Source organism: Jaculus jaculus, chromosome 1 (assembly GCF_020740685.1).
Source record: "Jaculus jaculus isolate mJacJac1 chromosome 1, mJacJac1.mat.Y.cur, whole genome shotgun sequence".
In the NCBI taxonomy this organism is placed as follows: Eukaryota; Metazoa; Chordata; class Mammalia; order Rodentia; family Dipodidae; genus Jaculus; species Jaculus jaculus.
This window is the reverse complement of record NC_059102.1, coordinates 316,471,054-316,491,454: the sequence shown is the minus strand read 5'-3', so window position 1 is coordinate 316,491,454 and position 20,401 is coordinate 316,471,054. Positions and strand designations below refer to the sequence as shown.

Sequence of the window (20,401 nt, the reverse complement as noted above, 5' to 3'; positions counted from 1 at the left end):
AGAGATACTTGCTCAACCATGTTTTTACTGCTGCTCTATTCACAATAGCTAAGAACTGGAACCAGCCTAGATATCCATCCACAGATGAATGGATAATAAAGATGTTGTGCATCTACACAATGGAGTTCTATTAAGCACTAAAGAAAAATGAAATTTGCAGGGAAATGGCTGGATCTTGAAAGGATTATACTAAGTGAGGTAACCCAGGCCCAGAAAGCCAAACGTCACAGTTCTCTCTTATATATGGATCCTGGCTACAAATGTACAGACATGTGTCTGATCTAGAACCAAAAATCAGTAGCAGAGGCTCATAAACGAGAAAAAGGCTATAAGCGAGGGAGGAAAGGGAAGGTCTTAAGAGGATAGTATTGTATATATGTAAGTCGAAGAACAGATTACAGGAAGGGGAAAGGCCTAACCGAGGTCAGGGGAAGAGATTGTGTAAAAGAAAGGTCGGGGGGGAGGTCAATCAAAATTCAAGATATTCTGAATAAGACATATGAAAATCTACTTTCTTAAATAATGGCACATCCAGAAGTCATAGATTGTTACTAGAAAATTTTCAGTGCCTGGTATAGGATACCTTCCAGTGAGTTATTGGCCAGGAAGGTTCCTGTTGCCTCCAAAACATTATAGGCTATTGCCAAGGCCCTTGGTTCCCCATGAGAAAGAGATGGTAAGACCCTATTGCTGAAGACTTCACATGCATGAGCGGCAAAGTCGCTGAGAAATCAAGTTGGTGTTAAGCAGAAAACCTTCTCCCTGTAGACCAGCCAACTGAAAGCTGGAAAAAGCTGTACCGCATTCAGCCTTATGGGAGACAGAAGTCATCAGTGGTGAAAACAGTGGACACCGGAAACCTCAAGTTTGGCCAGACAGGCCAAATGACTGAACGAGTGCAGTAGTGTCATGTCTGCTCTGGGGGAAACCAACTGCTCTCTAATTGGACGGAAGGCCCACTCTATGGGAAGGAATATGTGCCTAGTACTGAAAACCTAACCAAAAGCCTATGGCAGGGGAGGTCATGATCCTTACAGGTATAAAGCCTGTTCTTGTCTGGATAAATGCATATATGACTCTTACCAAATTGCCCTGATAGCACTACACTTAATGTTCATACTCATATATTAATGCTACTCTCACTTCTGGTTAGAGAAGCTTCTCTTTTCAGATGGCAATGACCACTGGGATGACCCAAAAGGCAACATAGTGCTGAGAAGGGATGGAGGAGTGACCAGCACTGAAACATCTCACACCCTCCAAGGCTCAGGGTCCATTGTGGAAGAGGTGGTAGAAAGAATGTAAGAGCCAAAGGAAGGGTAACACTCCTTACATACAGCTGTCCAGACAGAATTTGACCTCAATATCCAAGACCTCACAGTACCTAGCAATACCCACACAAGACCCTCATAATAGGAGAAAAAGATGGTGACATCAAATTAAAAGAGAGACTAATGGAGAGAGGGAGGGAATATGATGGAGAGCAGAGTTATGAAGGGGAAAGTGGGAGAGGGGAGGGGAGGGGAGGGAAATGCATGATTTGTTGCCTGTAAATATAGAAGTTGTCTATATATATATATTTTAGTTTAAAGCCTAAGAAATAAAGAGTGGGTTGGGGAGCTGGCTCAAGGCTTAAAGTGTTTGTCACACAAGCCTTATGACCAGAATTCAGATCCTTGGAACCACATAAAGCCAGATATAGTGACGCAGGAATCTGAAATACCAGAGAGCCTATATCCATGGGAGGCAGAGTCAGGAAACTCCTGAGGCTCACCAGCCTGCTACTTTGGCACTCACAGCAGTAAACAATGAGAGAGACCCTGTCTCAAACAAGGTGGAAGATGAGGAATGACTCTCGGAGGCTGTCATCTGATCTCCACATGCACACCATGGCACGCACATGCCCACACACACACACACACACAACAAGAATATTTAAATGTGGAAACTCTTCTAGATCAAAACAGACTAAAGAGATAAGCCATAAAATAACTGAAAATACACTTTCGGAACAATTGAGAAAATTTGAATATTGATTACATATTAGGTATATATATGATGAAACCACTAGCTGGACGGTTTGAGGGAAGATGTCGTAATGGTGTTGCAGACATGTGAGAGGACCCATGTTCTGAGATGGGCACTGAAGAAGCATTCACTGGCAAAGTGACAAGACGTCAACAACTAAAACTAGCTTAACAAAAATAATCTTATAGCCAGGCGTGGTGGCACTCGGGAGGCAGAGGAAGGAGGATCGCTGTGAGTTTGAGGCCATCCTGAGATTACATAGTGAATTTCAGGTCAGTTTGGGCTAGAGTGAGACCTTATCAAAAAAAAAAGTAATAATAATCTTATAGCTAGGAAAATGGCTAATTAATAATCGTTAAGTCTAAGTGAAGAATTTACAGTATAATTCAATTCTTTCTATGTCCCTCTGGGTGTAAAATTTTCAAACTAAAAAAAAATCAAGAACTAGAAAGAATAAATGCTCAAGTGTCTGTTGTATCCTCACTGTGCTATAAGTTTGTACATTGCAACAGACCAGATAAGGAAAATAAATGACAATCTTTTCAACTTTATATAATGTGGGCAGGTATGTCATTAGGCTTTTGTTTTGTTTTATTTTTGCAATAAATATGCTTACTAATTTTATTTAGGCTAATAAGAAGAAAAGGTTTGGCTTCACAGCACAATTAATGACAATGGGATGTTATGTACTTTGAATGAGGTAACAGCAGGGGAGCCTGAAACAAGGCAATACTGTTCATCCACAAAGTGTGTAATACTTCTCGATAATTGAGGGAAGGCTGTAAAGCGTCCCTATGTTTGCTTGTACAAGCATGCAGCTATATATTTCCTTTATGTGTGTGCTCACACCGATAAATCCGTCTCAGACCCCAGGTCCCTGGGAGCCAGGGACAATAGCTATCCAAATCAATGCTCATCACCAGCAGGACACCATGGCCCAGTCAATGTTTAAAACAGCAATAAAAAGTTGACTGCAATGATGTTGTGAATTGAACGAGTGCATCTATTCTTAGAGGGTTCTGCTGCTGGAGCTGGAGAACTCAGCACGCTCTGGCGACCCCGTTACCCGCAGATCCTCCTCCTGGAGCTGCTCTATGTACTCCAGCATCTGCTCCTTCTCCTGCTCCCGCTGCTCCGCAAGCAGTGAGCGCTCCTCCTGGTTCTTTTCCATTTGCTCCACAATCTGTCGTTTTCCCCTAGAAAGAGACAGGGCCACACCGGTTCAGAAACCAAGGGACTAGGGCCTGAGAAGATGGATAAGTGAGCAAAGTGCTCACCACACAAGCATGAGGACCTGAGTTCAGGTCCCCAGCGCATACAAGCTGAGAGTGGTGGTGCCCACCTATCATCTTTATGCTGGGGAGACAGAGACAAGGGATTCCCTAGGGCTTGCTGACTAGCTAGTCTAGCTGAACCAGTGAGTTCTAAGTTCAGTGTGAGATTCTATGTCAAGAAATAAGATGGAGGGCTGGAGAGATGGCTTAGCAGTTAAAGCATGTGCCTGTGAAGCCGAAGGACCCATGTTCAACTCTCCAGGTCCCACATAAGTCAGGCACACAAGGTGACACAGCATGCAAGTTCACACATGTGCACAAGACAGTGCACGTGTCTGGAGTTTAACTACCATGGCTAGAGACCCTGGCATGACAATTCTCACTCTTGCTTCTAAAACCAATAATAATAAGGGCTGGAGAGATGGCTTAGTGGTTAAGCGCTTGCCTGTGAAGCCTAAGGACCCTGGTTCGAGGCTCAATTCCCCAGGACCCATGTAAGCCAGATGCACAAGGTGGAGCATGCATCTGGAGTTCGTTTTCAGTGGCTAGAAGCCCTGGCGTGCCCATTCTCACTCTCTCTCCTCTCTCTGCCTCTTTCTCTCTCTGTCTGTTGCTCTCAAATAAATAAATAAAAATAAACAAAAAATTAAAATAATAGTATAATAATAAGATACAGCCAGGTGTGGTGAGGCATGCCTTTAATCCCAGCACTTCAGAGGCAGAAGTAGGAGGATCACTGTGAGTCTGAGGCCACCCTGAGACTACACAGTGAATTCCAGGTCAGCCCAGTCAAAAAAAAAAAACAAAAAAACCCAAAATTAATAAATAAGACAGAGAGTAATTCAGTAAGACACCCAATGTTGACCTCTGGCTTCCATGAACGCATACACACGTGTGCCCACATACATCACACCTCACCATGTACCTACACATATGGAAGAAGGGAAGGAAGGAAGGAACTGATGGAGGGACTGAGGGATGGACAAATCAAGGGTCAAGTCTCTTCTCCCAGCTATACTCAAATAGCCCCATGATTAGAAGGTTCACAGGTACCATTTGGCAGGTGCCCCTTTGACAAGATGCTTCATGCATCCGAACCAAAGTCCTTCCCCAGGGTGTTGGGGATGAAACCCCACTTTGCTGTGCTCAGGTTCTGGGTCGTCACCTTTCTGGGGTTCTTTGTTTGTCTTCCCAGGATTTACTCCCACATCTGAACCTGCCTTCTCCCTACCAGAGTGTAACAAGCTCTAAAACCCAACTTCCTCTCACTTCTTCTCACAGGGAGGGAGGATAACTTCCCAGGGCAGCTTCACAAGAGCTTTGCAAATTTAAAAAGCCAGGTGCTCTAATTCTATCACCCGATTTTGATTGTCTTCCCGCCTAGGATGGCAGCTGTCTTTCTTAAGCCCATGCTCACACTGGATTCTCAGCTGCTGACAGACAAAGCTGGGCCTGAAAGTGACACAGCAAAGCTCTCTTTTCAGTGGGGAAGGTCGGGGGACTGAGTCGCACAGTCAGGGCTGCTAGATCCCCGGTTGTCACAAGCATGTCAGTAAACAGAAGCATCTGGACCCCATGGCATGAGTAAAGACTGAAAGAATGGGAGAAGACAAGGCAGGTAAGACTCAAGAGGCACAAACATGCGACCCGCATCCAGACAGGACACTTGTACGCTTCACAGTCCGCATAAAATAAGCAGGAGTGGTGACTAAGAAGTCAGTTTGAACTCAATACAAAGGACCAGGACTTGTATGTGAGTTGAAATAAAACTCAGATCAATAAAAACAAATAAATAAAAATCACTAGAGCTGCTTCAGGAGGCAGTTTTCCTCAGAGGTGCACAGCTACTTAGGGACCTTGGGGCCGTGTGCTGGGTACCCACTCAAAGCACGGAGATGCGTGGTTCAAGAGAACAAAACACAGATGGGGAAATAAAACTGCCATCCAGTGTGTTCCACAGACTAGTTACAGAGGTAATTCTTAGAGAAGCATTATGTGATTGATGTTCTGGCTCTAGGAAACCGAGTCCACAGTGCGCCTGCTCAAGGACTTGCCCCTTTGCAAAATGAAGAGCAGGATGAATGTATTCATTCTATAGTGGGCGCTCAACTCATATTAGCGAATGACAGGATCGCTGTCCTAGTGAGGGCCAGGGAATCCCAGCACTGGAAGCGTGTGGGGTGGGGGTGAAAGGAGAGTAAAAAGGCGGAGGGACGGGAACATGCCTGGTGAAATCAGGGACGTGGCAACAAGGCTGCACAGAAAAAGAAGCAAAAAGCATATTCCAAGAGGAAAACGAAAGACAAGGGCATTCACACAAGAGAGGGAACAACAGTAATCAAGAACTTGTGACAAGCCTTGGTACTTGGGGGAGGTGTATAGAGTGGTGAAGTGGCACTGCGTACACAAGACCATCATAACAGGCGGGAAAGGCCATGACATCAAGACAAAGAAAGAGAGCTGGAGGGATGGCTTCGTGGTTAAGGCGTTTGCCTGCAAAGCCACAAAGGACCCAGGTTCAACTCCCCAGGACCCATGTAAGCCAGATACACAAGGAGGCACACGCATCTGGAGTTCATTTGCAGTGGCTGGAGGCCCTGGCGTGCCCATTCTCTCCCTCCCTCCCTCTCTCTCTCTTCTTTCTCTGTCAGATAAATAAATAAAAATAAAATATTTTAAGAAATAAAAGAGAAACTGATTGAGAGGGGGAGGGGATATGATGTAGAGTAGAGTTTCAAAGGAGACAGTAGGGGCAGGGAGGGAATTACCATGGGATATTGTTTACAATTATGGAAATTGTCAATAAAAAAAAGAAAGAAATGAAACTGGACTGTGAAACTGGTTATAATCCTAGAAAAGAGCTTTAAGGTTGCATGGTTCTCTGTATAACTTCATAAAGAATGACAGACATGGCAACCATGTCCATATCTCCCCTCTTTGCTAGGCTACAAAGACCATAGGACATATAGAAATGGCAAAAAGGAAAATGTCAAAATTACATCTTTACCGTAATCTTTCCTCCAGCCGCTTCCTCTCCCTTTCGACCTGCCTTTGAAGGGATTTCTGCCGATCCACTTCCATCATCTGATCCAACCGTTTCTCCTCTTCATCCAATTCTTTTTTTATCTGCTGCTTCTCCAGTATTTGAGCATCCCGGATGGCATGGCATTTGGCATTTAGGATAATCTAGGGAGGGGAGAGAAAGTTGTGGCAGTGGGACTGGCAATAAAGACAAGGAGAGTGTGTATGGGTATATGGAAGATTAAGGGAAACGAAATGGGAGCAGAATCCCACTGAAAGTGTTGAAGATGTGCATGACTCCTCACAAATCCAAAGAAACTAGAGGGTTTTGATATCTGCCTTCCCCATGGTACAGTGCAATTCAAACATTTACCAAGTTCTTACTAGGTGCTAGGGTTTCTTCAAGGAGAGACCCAGAAGAGCACTGCTCATGGTACCATAGTGGCTGAGAGTAATAGATCACCTTCAGAGACTATGATGAATGTCATGAGCTCCCTCTTCCATTACATAAATGTTCACAGAATTTCCATAACACTTCAGAGCTTCATTAGGGACCCATGAACACCACGTTAAGTTCAGGGAAGATAAGACATTCTAGTAGAGATCAAGCCAGTCGATGTTTCATCTGAAAAAGGCCAGCATGACATAAAAAGAAATGGAAGACCATGGCTCCATCATTAAGAACCAGAAAACAAAACCTCTGGAAAATAAAAGGAGAGAGAAGTAGAGATTTTACTTGAGAGATGGAAATCAGAGATGAAGGGGTTGGAGACTCAGCATTTTTCACTGGGTCAAGAAGCAAACACATGCAAATAAATTACAAAACAGAATTTCAAATGAGCCCCGGTCTTTATGCTCTGCTGAAGGAAGGAAGTATTGTGGGCACTCTAAAACAAACCCTAGTGTCTCCTGCCGCCATGGCCAGGCTCAAGCTAACAGGGTAAAAACAAGAACAGGATCCTCCTATCTATCTACCAGTCACAGTTCACAAAGGCTCTCGCACATCTCAGCTTATTCAATGGTGCCAACAATTCTAGGTGGAGTTACCATCCACATTTTGCAGACAGAGGAAACGACTTGCTCTGGGTCACACAGTGATCATGTCACAGCAGCCACCAGCAGGCACAACTCTCCCTCTCCTCCATGCAGCACTGGTCCCACCAGTCCTTCACTTTGCCCAGAGCATGAATAAGAGCAAGGAAGAGAGAGTGACAAGGAGGGGGAGGAAGGGACAGGAGCCCCACCTTGCTTATGTCCTTGAGCTCCTCCTCCTGCTCCATCCGTAGTTTGTTGGCTCTCTGCAGAAGGTTCTGGGAACGCTCCTTGGCCACCTCCTCCAGGTCACTGAGCTTCTTGTTGTTATTCCTCACCATCTCCTTATGTTTCATCGTCTTCTTGCGTATTGTCGCTGCTTCCTAAGGGAGACCAGCCTGGATTGGGGCAGGCCATTCCCTGCACACTAGTTTGCCACCACTGCCTGAGGTGACCCAGTAGGATTTTGCCTCAGCTTGTCATGCCACTGAGGTTTCACAGCCTAGCTGCATCTTAGACCCTTCTCAGGGACCCAAGTACCTCCCATATCTCAGGATTTTCTCCCTGGTCTTCATTCTCCAACATTCCTTCATTAAGTACAAGCCTTATTCCAGCATCCCCTGTCGAGAGTCCATCCCTACCGTTGTGAGAAGCTAGCTCTCCCCTGCATATTTCTACTCTGCTGCCCATCTGGGGAGGACATGACTTAAGGAGGTCAAATACCAAGACAGCTTCTTTCTCCTTCTTGAAGGCCTGCTCCCTGGCTTCCAGTTCTTCTTTGGTCAGGACATGGGATGCCCATTTGATCCGCTCAAACTCCTCTGGGCTGATGATTAGGGATTCCCCGGAGGGGTCCTCTGTGGGAATACTGACATAGGAAAAAGCAGAGTTAGGTAAGGAGAGGACTGAGGAGAGCCCTGGGCACTCTGCTCCCAGCTCCAGGGCGCTCCCGCCCTGTAACTGTATCAGGCACTGGAGGGAAGGGCTCCAGAGGAGAGTCGAGGGGCACTGAAGAGTAGAGACGTCTGAAGACCTTTCTCTCTAAAGTCCAGCTTATACGTCACCTTCTCTATGTGGCTATCTAAGGTCCTCCTCTGTGTGTCCGAATCCCCCCCAACCCTGCGTCCAGGCCCCACAGATTACATCCTCTTCTGAGTCCCACCACACTGTGACTCTGTTCATAAGGCCTGCATCAGGACCAGTGGTGCAGGGACCATTTCCTTTCAAGCTCCTTCAGGATCAGACTCTACATTGGTGGTATAATCTCAGGCACAGCGCTTGGCGCTGAGTAAGCATGCTTTACAAAGCTGTTGGATTGAACTTTAAAAATAGATTATTCCTGATGCAGACGAATGGCAATGGGACACCAGACAAGGTTGAAATGGATGCTAGTGAAAAACCTAAACATCCCCATCCAGCCAGCCTAGACAGAAGCTTTGAACTCTAAATATTAATTAAATCTCTGATTGACAATTGTTGGAAACATGTCTATAGCCCTCTCCTTGTAGCTGCCCAACGCATTCAACAAACCTATAGCTAATTATAATGATTACAAACAAATGACATACATTAAAGATGGGGGAGGGAGGAGGTGAGGGGTAGGAATAAAGCTGCTTCTGGGTGAGGCAATTTAACAGGTGCACAGCAACAAGACGCAGACAGTCTGAGACAGGAAGTGAAATCTCATCTAATAAAACTGTGTGTGTATTTGGGGGAGGGGTGTGGAATTCCCAAGAGGTAGGCAGAATCAGTGGGTATATTTAGGACTTAGTCAAGGTCTTGTACTGTACCAAACAGGCTAGACCAAACAGCTTAGGGTGTAGAGCAACCAGGAGAGATCTGACTCTAAGAGGGTGGCTCTGAAACACACCAGTGTGTCTGCAAAAGGAGCCCACTCCAAGAAGTGGGCCTTCCTGTGGCTGCAGGACCGCTGTCCATGTCTAGCCATTTGACATGGGGCCTAGCCCGCCTCAGGTTAGCAAGGGCTGTATTTAAGCCAAGCTCGGGGTTCTAGCTGCGCCTCCGCCAGCTGCAGCCACGGCCTTCATTTTCTGGGAAGTCATGCAGCTATGGAGCCCCAGTGGGAAGACTGGCTACAGCGAACGAAGCCCTCACCCACAGCCCTGGCTAGCTCCTTGTTCTTCACTGAGCTGGACCTGGGCCCCTGTAGGAGGGGCCTGAGGGCGCTGCTCCAATTCGAAAGCAAGGCTGGGCTGACCCCTCAACAACCAGAGGAGCCCCTGTGAATCTCCAGTGGTAGCCTGGGAGTCTGGAAAGCAGAAGCCACAAGGCTAATTAGGCATCTGGTCAGTTTCCCTTTGCTCCAGATTCTTAATGCTGCTGAAAGGAAGTGACTCATCTGGCCACTCCTCTTCACCAAGTGCACTAATGGGGGCCTAGAAGGACCCACTACATGTTGCCCCTCTACCAGCTCCTTTCAGCTCCCACAGCCAGCTAAAAGAAAGAGGAAAGAGGAAAAAAGGTGGGAGTCAGGAGCAATGGCAACGATAGCTCCCACAAGGAGAAAAGAAGGCCAAGATAGAGAAGAAATAGCTCTGAAACAAAAATGGGGAAATATTGCATATTTTCACTCATTTTCAGAATCAATATTTGTGTTGGGGGGACATGAATATAGAAAGGGCTTTATGAGAAGGAGGAGATCTAAAGGGGGGTCAACAACAGAAGATAATGGAACATGTGTGTCATGAAAACAGCAGGGGGAACCATTCAGGAAGGAAGAGGACCAGAAAGAGGGGCAGGAAAAATACAGAGGAGGGCAGTGGGAAAGGGGTAAATGAGAACAAAGTATAATGACATCTATGTGTGAAATTGGCATAACAATGTAACATTTCTTTGTATGCTAACCAATAAATTAAGAAGTCTATGCAGCAAACACAATGAGAGAGACAGACAGAGAAAGAGAAAGAGAGATGGTGACCAGGAAAGAATGGGAAAGGCACCAACAGGATGAAACCAAACTAGCTTCCATCATCCTGCACAGACCCCATCCCCCCAGAGCAGTGTGGGCTGAGCCCTGGGGACTCACATGAGTTCTCGGATCAGGTCCCGGGTGATGTGCTGGATGGTCTCTGGCTTGTGTTCCTGACCCAGGGCAGAGAGATTTTTGTGGATGGTATGCTTGTCCCGGAGCAGCACAATGGGACTGTCGCTCTTGCCCTGGGCCTGGGGCTATAAGGTTAGAAAAAGAAAATCAGCTTAGAAGCTGGTCATCTCATTCCCTGATAGTCAGTCTTAACTTCAAGGCAAGCTTCTCTGGGTCTTCTGACCCACCCAGTGGCAAGGACAGCCCACCCTAGAACAGATTCCAGGACAGAAAGCCCAAGGCACTGGGAAGGCAGGGTGGCGCTTCTCTTTACCAGAACATGGTTGGGTGCGCCTGTATAGGCCAGCTCTTCTGAGAGCAAAGTGTCTTGTTCCCAGGCAGATATTCCTCCAGGATAGAGGGACAGTGGAGAGGGGAGAGAAGGCAAGGAAGTAAGAGTGTCTAACTACCCCTACTTTAAAATCATCAGAAATTAAAAGCAAATTTTTGAGGGCTAGGCATGATGGCGCACACCTTTAATCCCAGCACTCAGAGGCAGAGGTAGAAGGATCACCAAGAGTTCAAGCCCAGCCTGAGACTACATAGTGAATTCCAGGTCAGCCTGGGCTGGAGCGAGAGACACTATCTAAAAAAAAACTTGAAAGAAAGAAAAGAAAGAGAGAAAGAGGCAAATTTTTAGTTTCTAGGTTCTCTCTCCATGAAAATTTCTTCTGTGTGAAAGAAGGAATAATCATTCCTCCTGGACCACACTGGAAATTCAAAGCAATACAATGTGTTACTCTATGATGTTAGCAATTTTTAATCCTTTTAATGTGCTTTGAGCCCTCAAAAAAGACATATCGAGGGAGTAAGACATAGCTAAATAGTCTGTAATTCTAGCATTTGGGAGGCAGAAGCAACAAGTTTGAGATCAGACTGGAATACAGAGTGAGATCTAATGTGGTAAGGAGGTTAGCAAGTTAGAATTCAGTGGAGTCAAGCAGAATGTGTTTTTCTTTGTAATGTTTTTAAATTTTTTTTTCTGACTGTAAAAGAGACAGAAAACAAGAAAATACAACCACATCTGTCAGGGAACTTCTGGACACAGGAAGAATGCATGTGCCATACATGCCGTGACTGGGCCCTGCCTGGAGGCCAGGCAAGGGGTGGCCTTGCTCGTCCTGAGGTTTACTCTGTACTGTCCCCTGAGTGCTGCTGCCACCTGGTGCCCATCGCTGCTTCCAGACAGACATGACTTATTCATGCCACAGGCCACTTCTGCCCCCTACTGCCAGTTTCCTGGACTCGTCCACCCATAAGGCTCACGAAACTGGCCAGGACATTCTTCTGACTGATCTTTCATTTCTTTCCTTTTTTTTTTTTTTTTGTGGTAGAGTCTCACTCTAGCCCAGACTGACCTGGAATTCACTGGAAGCAGCTTAGTGTCAGGCTAGGCTCAAACTCACAGCGATCCTCCTACCTCTGCCTCCCCAGTGCTGGGATTAAAGGTGCACGCCACCACGCCTGGCTGAGACAGCCCAGAGGACTCCCGGAACCCTTGGCCATTCCCCAACCTCTCTGACTTAAATGCTCCACCTGAACCCAAAACCAGCCTCTCAACCCAACCAAGAAAAGTCTGTAAGTAAAACTGCCTTCCTTTAATTCTTTCCCTTGCCAATAGAAAAGGTGCTGCTGAGGAGGGGATATTCTAAACGGGACAGGTTCCCACCTTGAACCCTTACGGAAGTCCTCTTCCGTTCACAATAAGAGCAGTGAGGGGCAAAGACAGACATAAATTCTCTCCTAATCTGCCCCACTATCAGAAATATTCTTTCTTCTCTTTCCTCTCTCCTTCTTCCTGCCTTACTCTCCACGCTTCATTCTCTTTCTTGTGTTGTTCTAATTACCTGCTCACTACTGTGACAAAGCCCCCAACCAAAAGCAGCTGAATAAAGGAAAGGTTTTATTTTGGCCTACAGTCTTGAGAGGAAGCATCATGTTGGCAGGGGACAGCATGGCACGGGCAGAGGCTCAACATCACCTCTGCCACAGCAGGTGGAAAACAGCAGTAGGAGAGTGACCCAAACTAACACTAGCAAACTAGGGGCTAACAAACCTCAAGGTCCACCCCCAGTGACACACCTCCTCCAGCAAGGCTCCACCTCCCAAGTTACCATTACCTGGGAACCAAGAATTCAAAAACACATGAGTTTATAGGGGACATCTGATTCCAACCACCACACGTGAACCAAAATTTTTCACAGCAACTCTCCAGCTTTCCATTTCTACATTAAAGGAATTGTCCATTTCTTAGTCTCAACAAGACTTACAAATGAAAACCTGGTCATTTGCCAAAGCTAAATAATTGTTTTAGCCAAGCAACTGGGAACTCAGGGCAGGAGGCAGCCTGTGTTATGTTGTACTTTGACACTGTGAAGATATGGGAATTTCAGGGGTGCAGAAAGCTGGCCACCCCTGTTTACCTAAGACACACTAAAAGTCAGAACTCTTGGCTAGGGTCTCAGAACTCCCCTTTGTCTTTGGTCTGAAACCGATGTGTGAGAGCTCATCAACTTGGCCAGTGCAAGCTTTGTCCTGAGCAGCGCTGGGTTGGATCGGTGCTTCCAGGTGACAGCTACCTGGAGGGGCTCACTGAGCATTAGTTACCTTGACAACTCCAAAGAGGCTCTCATCCACCTCAGAGCTCATGGCTTTGGTTCGGTAGCGGGTCCGATTCCGCGACCTGTTGGAAGCAGTTGAAGCAGAACTCGAGGCACCAGCTGTGCTTAGTGGCTGCAGGAAGAGACAGAAAGGATCCACTCAGACCCTCGGTGCCAAACCCTTCTCCAGCGCATGCTGGAGACAGAACAATGGCCATGTGGAAGAACCACCCAGGAAAAGTCCTGAGATGTATAGGGATGTTATAGTAGTTACCGTCTTGTTGCTGGGTCAAAACACCTGGCCAGAAACAGCTTATGGAAGGAAAGGGATTGTTTAGGTTTCAAGTTCTGAGGGGAAGTTTCTATCACAGCAGGTAAAGTGTGGCGGGAGCCATCAGCTGTAGCAGTTTCCTTCTCATTGCCGGGACAAAACACCCAACCAGAAGCAGCTTATGGAATGAACGTGTTCAGTTCCAGCTTACTTTTCAGAGGGCAAGTTTCATGGTGTCAGGGAAAGCATGGCAGGCCAGGCTAGGCAACCCACGTCACATCTTCATATCAGCAGGAGGAGAGTAGGCTATTCACTGGGCTTGGGGCTCAGCTATATCACCCCAAAGTCCACCTCCAGTGAAACAACTCCTCCAGCAAGTCTCTACAACCCTCCCACACACATACACAAATGCCCCACATCTTCCCCAATTGTCACCAGCTGGGGACCAAGTAGTCAAACTACATGAGCCTATGGGGAACACCTGGCATCATAGCTTCACATCAGCAGGGGAGGAGGAGAGAGAGTGAACTCGGGGCAGCAAGCAGAGCTGGACTGTAAAACCCCAAGGCCTGCCCCCAGTGACACACTTCCTCCAGCAAATCACCCACCTGCCACAGGTGCCACAGCCTTCCTGAACAGTGTCACAAACTGAGGATTAAGTGTTCAAACACATGAGGCCATGGCAGACATTTTACATTCAAACCACCACAGATAGCATCCCCACAGGGAGATCCTTTGGTAAGGGAAAGACAATGCTAGCTCTGCAAAGAGGAACATAGTCCCAGGACCCAAAGCAGGCCAAGTCAGTCTGCCATGCAGTGCAGATGAAAGGATGAAGAAAACACAAATGGCAAGAGGAACAGAGTGATACTTCACCTCATTGCCCCTGGTTTCCCACAAGAACAGAGGACCTCTTGCAAGGAGATATAAGCTGGCTCCCCAAGAATGTATACTGTCCTCTCCACCTCCAATCTTCTCAGTCTGAGACCCAAATGACCTGACCTCCTCCATGCCTTGTGGTCTCACCCTTAAGTTCAGGGTAGGGACCAGAGGGCATAAAATGTAAAAGCACCATAGCCCACTGCTCAGCATGTAATGGCCAATAAACTTTAGGTCAGGGGTGAATGATAGATAAGTTAACCAGGTCACAGTGTCCACTACGTGGCCTTTCCTCTGGAATCTTTTAGTGTACATTAGTCAGTCGATGCCCTGGCATCTTCCTGAGTTCAGCACATTTCACTATCTAATGATTGTGGGAGACAGGGTTCATCTCCAACAACAAAAGCTAAAAACATGAGGCAATGCCTTCCTAGTCAAGCAAGGAACCCCTAGTCTGAGCCCATGAGATCACCCGACCTGACAGTAACCAGGGAACCAGCGATGCAAGCACAGAACAAGGAAAGCCTTTCTGACCCAGGCAGCCTTATCCAGTGTCTGGAGCAATGCTGATAAGGAGAGCAGCCACAGCAACTGCATTCAAAGCCAGCAGTGTTGGGAAGCAATGGGGCATCAAAAGGCCATGCTAGATCAGTTCTCAGTTTTGATTTTGGCTGGTTCTAGCTGCAGAGATTCCCTCTGTTCCTATTCACCAAGCCTAGTTTCCCACCTTGGTACAACTGTGGGCTCTCTAAAACCCTCTCAGTGTAAAGCCGGGTGTGGTGGATCATGCCTTTAATCCCAGCATTCTAGAGGCAGAAGTAGAAGGAATGCCATGAGTTGGAGGCCAGCCTGAAACTACATAGTGAATTCCAGGCCAGCTTGGGCTAGAGAAAAACCTTACCTTGAAAACAAAACAAAACAAAGATCCTCTCAATGTATTTCCTCCTGCTAATGGACTGGCTACTTGCAGCCAAGAACCCAGCTAAGACAGCCTCCTTTCTCAAAGGTCAGCATGTACCGAAGAGTACTTCATTGTCCCGGAAGGAGTTTCTACAAAGACATTTGGACAACTCTAAGCTTAATCTAAAGCTGATTCAAAACTCACTTTGAAGTAGCCCACAGCTGTCCCTGCCCCCAAAGCTGAGCTCTCTTGGGGAAATGGGCTAGACATACTGGATCTCCTCATGTCTCAGAGTCGACAGCCGTCAAGGGGACAGAGTAAACAGAGGAACGCACCATACTGTATGGTGTTTTTCAAACTTGCTCTCTCTGATCTGCCAACACCAACCAGGCCTCCTCCACAGCATCTGTTCCACCTGTAGCAGGTTTTCACATTCAGTTGGACAATGGTTGCCCAGCTGGCTCTCTCCCAAACAATGAGTGGTGCTGTATGCCTGCCCCTCGCTGCCTGGTATTGCCAGCAAAAGGGTTACAGGGAGAGCCTCCCTCTACATCTCCAGGCATCCCAAGACAATGGAGCAAAAAAAGCCTGGATTTATTAAAAGGTAAATATAGCAGCCCAAACAATGAGAGCCTCTGAAGGGTTGTTATATGGTGGGTGGTGAGTAACTGCTCCCCTTTACACTGAAAATAGAATAGGGAAATGACAGAAACCACAGTAGGTGGGACAGAGGCTATGCATAGGGAATAACTAGAAAAGATGTAAAGTTTTGGATCATAAGGGATGGTGTGAGCTCTGTATATAATTAAGAGAAAGGTAAACCAGGCATGGTGATACACACCTTTAATCCCAGCGTTTGGGAAGCAGAGGCAGGAGGTTTGCTATAAGTTCGATGTCACCCTGAGACTACATAGCAAAATCCAGGTCAGCCTGAGCTAGAGCAAGACCCTACTTTGAAAAAAGAGGAGGGGGCACAGTGCCTGGCCCATAGTGCAAACCCAACATGCACTGGATGCAAAAGAAAGAATGGAATTAAACAAGATGATCTTTCACACGGACTCCAGACCAGACTGAGATGAGCGTCTCCGGAGCCTCCTCTGCTGCACTTCAACTCATCCCACCAGTCCACATTTTCCAGATCGCGTATGTGGTCTGCTCTGGGGACGATGCATGTGAAAGGGCTTTGGAGTGCAGATGGAAGGTATTATTGTTTTGCATTTGTTTTCCTGTTTCTCTTCAAGGACTCCTACAGGTTTTCCCTTGTGTGTGGTGACCAGACTGCAGGTTCCTCCACGCTGAGACTGACTCCTCCTTCCTGTGCCCTAGGTACCCAGGTCAGGAGGAAGTCACCACAGGAAATAATCTACTGCCTGAGCCTAGAAGTCAGAACAGAGGAAGGAAAACAGATGACCGCAGGAAAGTGGTCACTGAGCCAGCCAGAGGGAAGCTCTGAGCTCTAAGGTTGGGTATCTAAGAAAACCTCATTTGAGAACTGCTGACTTTGAAGCCACAAGCCTTCCCCCAGGGTTAGAATAACCAATCCTGCCAAGAGTAACAAGAAGAACTAGAGAGGTCACTGTGTAAACATAGTAGAAGAAAATGACGAACCAAGCAGAAACGGAAAGCTGGATCACTCGCTCTGGGCAGGAGACAGTAGCCAAGGGTTCTTTTAGGAGGTGAATAGTTGGTTTGATTTCTTGCATGACCAAATAAATATCCCTAAGAAGCTGAGCAGCGGCTTGAGAGAAGCCCGCCCAGTTCTGCTTGGGAAGAAAAGAGCGATGGAAGGGAAGAGGAGGCAAGGAGGATTAGAGACGATGATGGGCTGGGGACAGATAAAGATGCCAGCTCATCTTGGTGACCCGGTTTGGCTGATTCCTTCTCCCTTCATGCACCATCTCACTCTGGGAGCACACGAATTTGGCAAGAAGAAGGGGCTCCAAAGAGATTCTGGGGTTAGGAAGTTAGTCAAATGTATGGTGATATGACTTGAGATAGGGCAATCACCATAACATAACATATTTTTCAGAAGACATTGTCTAAGAAATATATAAGTATTCCTGTAAGAATGTTTGTATGGACAGTATGTACCTAGAATGGATCACAGAATAATCACAAGAACATCTAATAGGGACTGGGGAGATGTCTCAGCAGTTAAGGATGCTTGATTGCCAAATCTGCCAGGCAGGGTTTGATTCTCCAGTACCCACATAAAGTCAGATGCACAAAGTGACACATGCATCTGGAGTTCGTTTGCAGCAGCAAGAGAGCCTGGCATGCACATATCCTTTCCTCTCTTTCTCTCTCTCTTTCTCTCTCTCCTTGCCTTAAATAAGTAAATAAAAATATTTTTAGATGCCTAATAGTAACTTTAGGTGAGCTTTACCATCTTAAGAGGTTTCTTATTCTAAGTAATTTTTCTCCCATGAATAGGTAAAGTACTTTATTGCCAGGAAAAATAATCAAACTATTTTTACTGAAAGCAAAATATAACAGTGGGCTCTGAAGGCAAGAGAGTGTAGCCTGTAAAAAAAACCACAGGATGGTGTATGCCAGGATCCAGGGTATTTAGCTCAAACACAGCAAGACAAAGCCGGCAGGGCTGGAATGGGTCGGTGTGGAATTTCCCTGACGTAACTGTAACACCTGTCAACAGGACAAAGACAAAGGCTTGTTCTCTCCTAGATGGCCTTCCTGTATCTAGTTCCTTTTCTACACGTGAAGTCACCACAAGCTGGCAAGTTCAGGCCTCAAACCTTTGACCTGGGTCTACTTCCCTTTCCATACATTTGCTGCTAAGAAAGTGGAAATTCCCAATCATCAGGCCTCTTGCCTTACTCTGAGCCATACAGCTGGTTCTTCAAATGGACCAGCTTGCCCACCTGTGGGACGCCGCCTGAGCATGACACCAGAGTCAGTACCAAGGTCCCCGTCCCTCCTTTTTGGAGGATGATAATAGTCTTTTTTTTTTTTTCCAAGGTAGAGTCTTACTCTAGCCCAGGCTGACCTGGGACTCACTGTGTAGTCTCAGGGTGGCCACGAACTCATGGCCATCCTCCTACCTCTGCCTCCCGAGTGCTGGGATTAAAGATGTGCGCCACCCCGCTCAGCTTCATTAGTCATTTTATTTATTTATTTATTTATTTATTTATTTATTTATTTATTTATTTATTTATTTATTTGAGAAGCGACAGACACAGACAGAAAGACAGATAGAGGGGGAGAGAGAGAATGGCCACGCCAGGGCTTCCAGCCTCTGCAAACGAACTCCAGACGCGTGCGCCCCTTAGTGCATCTGGCTAACGTGGGACCCGGGCAACCGAGCCTCGAACCGGGGTCCTTAGGCTTCACAGGCAAGCGCTTAACCGCTAAGCCATCTCTCCAGCCCTATTAGTCATTTTTTAAAAGCCTAGCAACTCTGCCTGTGTGACTCCCCACCACTGCCACCTCTTGTTCATCCTCTGTGCTCTCTCAAAAGCCAATGAGTAGCTCTGTAGACACGCATGTGCACAAACACACAGCCCCCTGGCCTGCCGCGAATCACTCAGACACAACGCTCTCCAAGGAGTCTGTATGTCCAATCCTACCCAAGGGATTTCATAAGGAGTGACTTGGACAAACCTTTGCCCTCAGTGGCCCTTGGATGGGAATCCCCAATCTGGAGCTTTGCAGACCTCCAGTGTAATCTAGCTGCAGCCTACGGATTCATGAATGCTTAGAAATAAGAAAATTTTTAAATAGGAAAAGGGGGGAGCTAACATTTACCGTGTGCCCTCAGATGCCAGGCTCCATGCCAGACCCTCACGTTCATACATACACTACTGTGCTGAGGGGAAAGGAAACAGGGAATCAAATAAAATGCATAGCCAAAGAGGGATGCCATTGCTACACCTCAGGAAGTCCTCAAAAGTTGGAAACGGCTTTGTTGGAGACTTATTTATTTCATAATTAACAAAGTTTTTCTGAAATCCACTGTGCCCCAGAAAAACAAGGCAACCTCTGAGCCTGCAGCATGCCCACAGCACAACACAGGTAGCCACCTGCCCCACGCTGTGTACCAGACATTCTACAGTAAGTTCCATTAACTGTGGGCTCTAATTCCTGTCCTGGGGGCTCCCTCAATGCCTCTGGGCCAGCACACTCAGGTCCAGGTACCCCGTCATGGCTCCTCCCAGGCCTTGCTGGGCTTGCCAATCTTGGTAACTCTGACGATCCTGCCCAGTCCGTGGAATCCCCATGACTGACAAATTTGTCTCAGTCATTCCCCCAGGGATTTTTCAAACCCGGAGCCCTCCTCGTTCGTTCGTTCATTCATTCATTCAATCGTTCAACCACAAATGCTGATGGAGTACCCAGTGAGTGATCCAAAACCCTGCTAAGGAAAGTGAAGAGTGAGGCTCAGGCTCAGGTACATTAGGTGACTTACCCATGATCATTTTGCTAGTTAACTGCAGAGACAGGTATTGAAACCCCTCAACCGGTCTTCTCTCACCATTCTTCACAACACATCCCATAACCCGCCCCCTCTCCACCCCCGGGGACCAGCCCCGGGCGGCGGGGAACCGGGCGGAACCTCCTTCTCAACTGCTCCTCCCTCTCTCCTCTTGGTGAACCCCTCTCCTGACTTCCTTTACTTTGGCTCCACAGTCCTCCCCGCTCCCTGGCCTTCTGGACCCTTCGGCCCTCCCCGGCCCCGCGGCCACAGTCCACCGCAGGACTCCTGGACGGCAGCTGCCCAGCGCCTCACCATCTCCGCAGCCGCCTCTGCAGCGGGCACCTCCACCAGCTCCCGGGGAGCGGACGCGTTGCCGCAGCAACCAAGAGCCCGCGTCGGCGCCGGCCCCGCCCCGCCCCGCCCCGCCCGGCTGCAGGGAGCCGTCCCCGCCGACTGGGGCGCTTCCGAACCCGAACGCCGCCCCGCAACCTCTCCCTCCTGATGACAAGGGGTCTGAAGCCTTGAGCCGCTCGGATACGAGCTCTGCTCTTCACTTGGACTCAATTTCAGTCGAGCCCTAAGGGGCCTGCCATGGGCCCAGGAGGACCTAACTGCCGGCGACCCCAAGAGTCAGAGACCCCCCCCACACACACACACACACACAACCTAGGTTACCATGGTTACTGCTACCCGGCGCCCAGGAGGATCCAAACCAAACCTGAGGGAGAGTTCAAGTCAGCATGGAAACCTGCTGCATTACACCACATTTCACAATAGGGGGGAGGCCAGCTAGAGCAAAGTGCTCTGGCCCCAAAAATACATGTACTATCACCGGAGCAGTCCCTCAAAGGTGAGCC

The 20,401-nt window shown here is 47.5% G+C and overlaps 1 protein-coding gene across 2 annotated transcripts in view; it reads right to left on the bottom strand.

Moving 5' to 3' along the window:
• The window catches only part of Cfap45 (cilia and flagella associated protein 45), a 35,252-nt gene extending 15,347 nt beyond the window's left edge, over window positions 1–19,905 (bottom strand). Inside the window, exons 1-7 of one of the 2 annotated variants that reach the window (XM_045132543.1) lie at window positions 19,857–19,905; window positions 13,066–13,191; window positions 10,402–10,544; window positions 8,079–8,223; window positions 7,568–7,738; window positions 6,310–6,488; window positions 3,095–3,224 (exon numbers count right to left, since the gene is read on the bottom strand). In XM_045132543.1, the coding sequence (XP_044988478.1) occupies window positions 3,095–3,224; window positions 6,310–6,488; window positions 7,568–7,738; window positions 8,079–8,223; window positions 10,402–10,544; window positions 13,066–13,191; window positions 19,857–19,859 (897 nt within the window). In that variant the 5' untranslated portion in view covers window positions 19,860–19,905. Of the gene's footprint in view, window positions 1–3,094; window positions 3,225–6,309; window positions 6,489–7,567; window positions 7,739–8,078; window positions 8,224–10,401; window positions 10,545–13,065; window positions 13,192–19,535; window positions 19,801–19,856 lie in introns of those variants that run through there. The other variant, XM_012951859.2, reaches the window with a different exon arrangement.
• Between the last annotated feature and the right edge of the window lie 496 nt (window positions 19,906–20,401).